General features: G+C 38.4%; 1 protein-coding gene across 2 annotated transcripts in view; it reads left to right on the top strand.

Annotated features, from left to right (window-relative positions):
• Positions 1-272: 272 nt before the first annotated feature.
• Positions 273-9,096, top strand: part of LOC124555231 (cysteine--tRNA ligase, mitochondrial) — a 101,661-nt gene continuing 92,837 nt past the window's right edge. The window contains exon 1 of one of the 2 annotated variants that reach the window (XM_047129088.1): positions 273-743. In XM_047129088.1, coding sequence (XP_046985044.1) covers positions 511-743 — 233 coding nt within the window. In that variant the 5' untranslated portion in view covers positions 273-510. The remainder of the gene's footprint in view (positions 744-9,096) is intronic. The other variant, XM_047129089.1, reaches the window with a different exon arrangement.

The following is a 9,096-nucleotide window of genomic DNA, read 5'->3' as shown; positions in this document are numbered from 1 at the left end:
TAAGAATTATTTGTGAATATTTTCTAAAGAAGAAAATAAATGTTTAATACTTTTCGAAGATTTGTATACATAAAATACACATCTGAATGATAAATAGCTAAAAAGTCACGATTATTGCAATAATAAAATTCCTGTCTCCACTTCACAATAAAATTTTGGCTGAACAGCTACAGCAATAAGTGTGTGTTTGGTTTTGTACCAACCAAAGATCTCGTTGTTAGCAATGAAGATTTAAGGTACTTTGGTGACCATAAACTTTGGTAACAGTTGTTGACAAACATTTGCCATGCCGGGAGGCGTTGTTGCCAAGAAGCGTTAAATACAGTGTATCTGTATCATATTCTGAAAGCAATACAATAACGTTTGACAAACTTTGTTATGTTCTTTTACAGTACTAACGTAATGATGACGAAAAGTGGAACAACAAATGAACACATTATATAGTGGAATGTAGTAGCCATAGTGGTGACGGAAGTTTAATTTTGTTGATTTACTGAGGTGTAAGCCAGCATGAAAAAGAAAAATCTTATTAAAATTTATGGATTGCTTCGACAGTTGCGAAGCTTTTCGCTGAGTGCGACATCTACGAAATGGATTGAACCATCTGGATTTCGTACCCCAATCAATGTGTATAACTCTTTAACAAAGTGCAAGGTTCCCTTTATAACTAGAAACAAGAATTTCGTGTACTGGTATTCGTGTGGACCAACAGTATACGATTCTGCGCATATTGGACATGCAAGGTATTTAAGCGTGTTACGCTAGTAGTAACAGAGAAGTAGAGGTAGTCACTGATCTTTTTTTATGTACAACACATTACTTCTTTTGCTTTAGGGTACCTCCTGACGTATTTGAGTAGCAATTCAGCATTGTGTGTATCGTGACAAGGTCCATAATCTTTTTCTCACTGCTTTGTATGTTGAGCGTTGTTAGTGATAAATCCCCAAGACAAGAACATTTTCCTGACTACCACACCTAATCATTCTCTATTCTACCACAAACTGATTGGAGATTGGTGCCTCATAGAGCTTTTCTCGCTGCAGCTGAACGATCCACGTACAAGTCGTAGACATATGTCGTACATGATTTTGTTTCAATCACTATTTGGTTTTGAGTAAAAAGTGAAATTTATTCAGTGTGTCGAATTTGTACCCTAAGTGAATTTCTCTAGCTGATGCCACTTGTGAACAAAACAATATGAATACTCTGTTCATTATTAGAATGTACATTGAGATAATTTCATTGCGAAGACAAATTTAAAAAAATAGAACTAATGAAGACAAGAGAGACGTGGTCATTCTCTTCATGAAACTGTTGTTGTTTGTAGATATGCAACAGTGTTACTACACACAACCACTCATGAATTGTTTTGGCCATCTGTGTAGATAAATTCTAATCAGTCACCAACACTCAGCTGACAGTATGGGTCATCAAGCTTTATATTATTGGTTTGAGACTACATTTAATTGCAGATTTATGAATGATGAATCATTGAATAGAAGTTAACATATCAACACAAAATCGTATAGATTGTTTCAACTTGTGCCATGAGTTATAGGACAACAACTGAATGCACAATGTAATAGCTACATTTAGCATCAGCATACTATTTGCCATAGATCTTACTGCAATGCATAAGCAGTACAAATCATTGTGTAGATGTAGCCCTACTTGTGGAACAAAATAATAATCTTTACTTGCAGTGAGTCCATCCTGTGTAACTATTTAAATGAGTTAATGCTTCATCTGATTGTCATGTCAAAAATGGTATGAATAGTAGGAAACAAGAACAAAGATATACAAAATATTAATTATGTAATAATAAAAAATATAATTAACAACTCTAGGTACTGTTTCTTCTCCAGTGTAGTTTCAAATTTTGAACAAAGCAGTTTCATTTGGTCTTAGTGGTACCCAAGTAACTTCACCCTCCTGTGGGTCTTATAAATAACCTGAAGCATTAAAATAATATTAGAGAGGGAAACTGAAACAGGCAGCCAGATTTATATGTCTAGTGAACTAGATAGAGAGGCAGTAGTGACATATCTAAATCAGGAACTTGAAACATTTACCACTGAACAGTAGCATGGAGAAGAACTGTGGCTCCAGTTTAAAAGTATAATTAACCATGCATTTTATACAGCTGAAAGTTACATTCTGGGCCCACCTTGTATTTTTCACAGTATATGTAAAATATACCTACATAATATGCATCAAAATACCCATAGAAGGTGTGTGCATCAGCTAATATAGGTTTTATGAATTTGATTTGCGGTTTTAGTTTTATGACGAAAAGTGCATTAAATGTGAAGCAAACATAAACATCCAGGAGTGTTGTCCCAATTTAATTCTCACACCACTGCAAAGATAAGTGAAACAGATATTAGTCCCAGGGACACTGAGAAACAGCTGAAATTATTAAACTAAACAAACTGCTAGGGCCTGGTGGACTCTGTGTCACTTTCTATATAGAATTTGTGGCAGAATTAGTCCTTATTTTAATAAAAAAAAACTGTAGGTTCCTCGAACAAAAAACAATGCCCAGTGCCTGGAAGAAAGCACAGGTCACGTTTCTCCAGAGGTTCCTTGCAAATGGCTGTTGAAACTCAACAGTCATACACCCCATTGGTATGCAGTGCGCTGTGAGGTTGAGGTCTTTATAACCCACAAATGGGGCCACAGGAGTGGGCATGTTGTGGGCTTTGTACACATTTAAAGAATAGTTGTCTCCATGTTACCAAGGTAAACATGAATTACCAAAGTCAGTTTTAATATCGATTTAATTAAGCAACAATAATATAAAGTTACATTATATGACTGAAGTCAGTGTTTAATTACTAAATAATGAAATACATTTCCATTATATCGCTCTGATGCTGTGTACAAGTCTTACCCCACAGTAACAACATGCTCGAAGTGTTAAAACAGCCAACCCCTTAATAGGTTGCTAATTATCTCATACAATTGCCTCATTCTGTGATGGTGGCAGTAGCTGAGAGTCTCGGTCATTTTCTTGCACGGATCGTATATTTTTTTTCATCGGGCATGTAGTTTATTTTATATTACTGCTGATAACTTGGAAAAATGACAGCCAACTTAGCACTGGGTTAATTGAAGCAATAATGAAGGAACCCATACCATCGGCTTGCACTTGTGAAGCAACAGTGGTACAGTACAAGACAACATTATTTGTGGTTGGTGCACTTTATATAAATGTGCCTGCTTGAGTTTTAGTAGAAGTTTGTACCATCCTTGCAATCTGGGTATTTGAAGACAGTACTCAGCATATCCCAGCTCAGGTTTTTCAGACCCTGCCAAGAAAGACTAAGCATCTGGGGGTGTTCACCATTTAGCAAAGGTTGTCAAGGGTCTCTTGTTAACAGGAGATTTGTGTCTTCTGGATATGAGCGAGCGTATGTGCTTTACCATTGCACTTTACCACTGCTACAGAGTTGTTTTCTGCCATCGGTCTTTCACTTTGCTCACCTGCTTCCCTATTCTGTGGAAAGTAGATCATGATCAACATTCCAGTGACCAATTCCTGATATGGATACAGCTGCCAGAAAGAGTAGTCCTCTAAGGATGGCTGCCATAATTGGTCCTCAGCAAAACAAACAGAAAGCTGTATAGCCTGCTTGCTGTATTTGAACGTTGAGATGGCATCCAGAAAGAGGTGGATCATGTCACCAGCATGATTGACCTCACAACTGGAGCATCAATTCCTAAGTCCTCAGGACAACTAAGAAGACAGTCTGTTCCATGGTGGAGTGCAGTATGTTGCTCTGCAGTCATGGCCCTGCTTAGGTTTAAGTGCAGACCATCTGTTGTATACCTCAGAGTTTTTCAAATTGCGAGAGCAAAATGTTGCTGTGTTATAAAAGAGAGCAAAAAATGAACATGGCAGACATGCCTGAGCTCCCTAAATGTTTCCAGTAAGTGATTGATTGTGTGGGAAACTGTCAGAAGGAATTTGGACAGAGATGCAAGGTGTGCACAATTACTCTTTTAATGAAGATTGGTACCTTCCAGAACAGCAAAGGAGATATTGCCCAGAATAAAGTGGAACATGTTGCTCACGTAAGTGCACTGTCAGACAGGACCCAGCTTTCCATCAGTTTTGAGTAATTGCTGAGAGGGGAAGCATTGACTTCAGTTCTATCAATGTTGAAGGTTACAAGTGCACTTTCTCAGTTTGGAAGCAGGAGTTGGCTCTGTTGGTGTCACATGATACATCATAAGGTCATGACAGCATTCATTCTACATCCACATACATAGTCCGCAAGCCACCATATGGTGCATGATGGAGGGTGCCCTGTAACACTACTAGTCATTTCCTTTCCTGTTCCACTGACAAATAGACTATGGAAAAATCCTGTCTGTATAGCTCCTTACGGGCTGTTATCTCTCTAATCTTATCTTCATTGTCGTTACGCATAATGTATGTAGGCAACAGTAGAATTGTTCTGCAGTCAGCCTCAAATGCTGATCCTCTAAATTTTCTCAATAGTGCTTCTTGAAAGAAATTTCAGCTTCCCTCGAGGGATTCTCATTTGAGTTCCTGAAGTGTCTCTTTATTACTTACATGTTGTTCAAACATACTGGTAACAAATCTACCACCCCACCATTGAATTGCTTTGATGACTCCCTTTAATCTTACCTGGAGCAGATCCAAAACACTTGAACAGTACTCAACACTGGGTCAGACAAGTGTCCTATTGCAGTCTCCTTTGTAGATGAACCACACTTTCCTAAAATTCTCCGAGTAAACTAAAGTCGAGCATTTTCCTTCCCTACTATAATCCTTACATGCTCATTCCATTTCATATTCCTTTGAAACATTACACCTAGATATTTATTCAGTGTGATGTGTCAAGCAGATCATTATTAATGATGTATTTGAACATTATGAGTTTGGCTGCCATTCACCATGCCCACTATAAATTTTATCTAAGTCACCTTGTATCCTCTTACAGTCACTCAAAGATGACACCTTCCCATACACTACAGCATCATGAGCAACAACCACAGACTGTTACATACCCAGTCCACCAGATCATTTACATATAAAAAGAATAACAACAGTCCTATCACACTTCCCTGGGGCAACACTAATGTTAGCCTTATCTCTGATGAACACTCATTGTTGTTGACAACATACTCTGTTTTGTTATTTAAGAAGTCTTCAAGCCACTCACATACATGGGAACCTATCCTGCATGCTTATACCTTCGTTAACAGTTGGCGGTGTCTCTCTCTGTCAGATGCATTACAGAAATCAGGGAATGTGGGGGACAGAAGCCATTCACTCTCAAGGAAATTTATTGTATTCAAACTGAGAATATGTTCAGGGATTCTGCAGCAAACTGATTTTAAAAATATTGGTCCATAAAATCGGTAAGTGGGTCTAAGGCTTCTATTCAGTCACTCATTGACAAATCTGGTGTGACAGTAGAAGATAGCAGAAGTAAACCTGAAGTTTTAAATTTTGCATTTAAGAAATCCTTCTCGCAGGAGAATCGTACAATTGTGCTGCCTTTTGACCACCACACAGCGTCCCAAGTGGATGAAAAAGCAATAAGCATCCTTAGTGTAGACCAACAACTGAAAGAGCTGAAAACAAATAAGTTACCAGGTCCTTATGGAATCCCAATAACAGCATGATGCAGCACCCCAATAGAAATGTGAAAGGAATCTCCCTTGATTTTTTTAAACTTTTTTGAAACAGAAAAATTCGCTAACTCATGAAAAGATGCTGTTATAATCCCCCTCCTCAAACCTGTAAATAGATGTGTGAGTAGTATCAAAGTGTTTCTCAGCAGCTGTGCGGCAAAAAACTCTGAGCACATGATCATCCTCTGTCGTGTATGGATCTTAGAATTCAGACAGCTATTTAGTCACATTCATTATGAGTTCGGGAGATATCATTCTACCTTGATAACTGGACTATGCTGGAAGCGGCAGCTTTGCTGCACAGGTGCCATCTAATTTTTGACGTAGAGAAGGCCTACAATATTACTTAAATGCATAATATCCTTGAACAACTTTATGTATCGGTCTTTTAGGGGTGTATTACAGTCCTGCTGCGGTCCTTCCTTTTGCAACATTATTTTAAATATATAGTTGGTAATGTTCTATCAGATTGTTTTATACAAGAGAATGGTGTCCCACATGGCACCATTTTAATGTGACCTTTTTTTTTAATAGCAACTAATGGTATTGCATCCATAGTAAAGATCCTGTGCAGTGCACAGTATTCATGGATGGTTTTTCAATTTTATGCTCTTTTTCCAGCCTCCCAGTGACCTTACAGTAGTTGCAACTAATTCTTAAGAGGTTACAGAAGTAGACAGGCAATAGTAACTTACTAGTTTGGCCACACAAACCACAGTCAGCCTTTAGCCTCACCAGTCAGCCTCCTCCATCATTCTCAGTCCATGTATTCTTCTCCAGCTTGTCCCATCATACTCATATTTTCTCTGATTCTATCAGTCCTCTCCAGCAGTAGTCTTTCCCTCAGCCTGATGTCTTCTTCCACCAACTGCCTGGTGATCTGGCCTTCTCAATGCATTATGTGCCCATATAACTTTAGTCTCCTCTCACTAATCACAGAAATTTGTATAACTCTCGCAATTCACAGTTTTTCCTTTTTCTCCAGTGAACTCCACCCTTCACTACTCCAAGAATATGTCTCAGAACAGCATCCTCAAATGTCAGTAGTTTTCTTTTTGTCTTAGTCTGTGGGCAATACTGGTTTTAAATTTTCTACTGAAAAATCTGTGTGTGTGTTTTTTTTAACCATTCCAGAAGTGTTTTTAATCTTCCAGAAATTGAAATGAGGGACATCATTTTTAAATTTTAATTTGTTATGTTTTTTGGGCTTCATTTTATACAAAAACAAACTTGGTTGCAACACTTGAGACATCTGATAGCACGGCCTCGCAGAGCACTCAATACTTGAAAATATATAATCCACGTAACATGGGGAGTGCACAGAACACGTTTACTTTAGATTTATAGACCCTTTGTGTGATACTGCCTTGATTATGGTTTTACAGGGTATGGCTCTGTGGCTCTGCTCTGCCATCGCACTTGAAGATTCTCGCTTTAGTCACTGCAAGGAAATCAGGGTGGCCACAGGGACATTTAAGACCAGCCCTATTTCCAGCATCTGTGTGTGGCTTGTGGTCTTCATCTTGTGGCAAGTGTATAAAATCTATTCCATACTGCAGTTACTGAGCAAAGAGGTGAAATGGTTAGCACACTGGGCATGCATTCAGGAGGGCAGTGCTTCAGATCCCCATCCAGCCTTTCAGAGTTAGGTTAACCTTTAGTAATGTGATCTTGTGTTCCACCTCTAATGACTGGGCTGTCGATGGGATGTTAAACTCTAATCTTCCTTCCTACTGCAATCACCTGTACACCATATCATTTCCGGTCCACCAAAGAAGCCCAATGTGGCAGCTTTTTAATAATTATGTGAGAATAATGAGGTCCTTTTGGAAAGATTTTCTGTTTTCTCACATGCTGAGATTTCCCCAGCACTCTCCATATACCTTGACAGATGTACCAAGCAGATAAAGTGCTTCAGATGGTCCGGGAGTCTACGGTGTCTCTCTGTGACCACAGAAAGGAAGTGGTATTCTGCTGGGTAACAGGACATGTCAGAATCCAGGGATATGAGGAAACTGACATTGCAACCAAGAAAGTATGTCAGGGACACACTGCAGAAATATGTGTTGCCCACTTATGAGCCATTTCCTCGTTACTGAGCCAGGAAGTTATAAACCATTGTGAGACAGTGTGGCTGGGAGTGTGAGAAAATTAGCTGTGTTCTTTGAAACTAACTGTCCAGTCATGACAATCCTCGTTTCAGTCACGAAGAAGGAATGAAGTTACATTGACCCATCGCTTTGTAGGTTGCAATCTTCTGACCTAAGGCTTCTTGCTCTTGTGAGAAGACCTACCAGGTTGTGGCAATTGTGGAGTATGTACGTCAAAAAATTAAATTTTAACAGTATTTGTTTTGTACTTGAACAAGAGGGCAGCAGCAAATTGAAGTGGGAATCTACCCTCTATTCCAGCTGACAATGAGACAAATGTGGTATGCATTTTGAAATTTTGTGAGTTGTCTAAACTGTTAGGTTGGAGATTCTAGTGTTGTTAAGAATCACTGGTGCATCCATTTTTAGCCGTGGGGGGGGGGGGGGGGGGGGGGACAGGCAGTTTAGGAAATATGTTATTCAACAATTATATAACAGTGTTACTCATTTTAACAACATTTGTCTCCCTCAACTTTGGTACGATGCTAAAGATCTTGATGTTGTGTGTCTAAAGAATTCTATCATCATCATCATCTTATTAGATGTTCACCCACATCATTTACCTTTAAAGTAGGGCTTTTCTGTTCCATAGTCAGCATGGTTATTTTTCTTTGTTGTTATATTTATTTATTTACTGAAGGTATAATTTGGTAGAAGTTCCAAGACTTGTGTATTTTTTACTGCTATAAGTCCGTCATTTAAAACTACTTCCATTCCCAGGTCGTGAACTTCATTTTGTGCCACTGGACATAAATGATACCAGTATCATTTGTTAATTGGTGCTTTATGACAGTTTTTACTCTTTAGTATTGTCCACATTAAGGTGGATGTAAGATGAAGACCACAAGCCAACCAGAAAGGAGCCTAGAGAATAGGTGTTATATAAAAATTAATAATAAAATAAATAAATGAAGACTGAGGTTGTGCAATGAAAGTAACTTTATTGTGAAACAGAATTAGAGCAGAAAGGATTAAAATTTATCATTCCATTGGCATTCTGATCATTATAAAAAGAGCACCCACTTGAAGTGAATGGCAGAGGGTGAAGAAATTGGTTGTAACATTACTGAAAAAACCACTCAGGCATTTGTGTGAACGTTTTTAAGATAGCCATGGAAAATCTGTTTCAAATTTGCTGATTGTGCATTTAAATCCTGTTCTTCCCAAACACAAGTCCATTATTATGCCAACTGTGCCTCATAATTCAATAGCAGAAGAAGAAAAGGACAGAAGAAAGAATGCAGCAAATACCAACAAAAAAGGACTGGTGGAGTTC

This window comes from Schistocerca americana, chromosome X, assembly GCF_021461395.2.
Source record: "Schistocerca americana isolate TAMUIC-IGC-003095 chromosome X, iqSchAmer2.1, whole genome shotgun sequence".
In the NCBI taxonomy this organism is placed as follows: Eukaryota; Metazoa; Arthropoda; class Insecta; order Orthoptera; family Acrididae; genus Schistocerca; species Schistocerca americana.
This window is presented reverse-complemented; position numbering and strand designations above follow the sequence as displayed.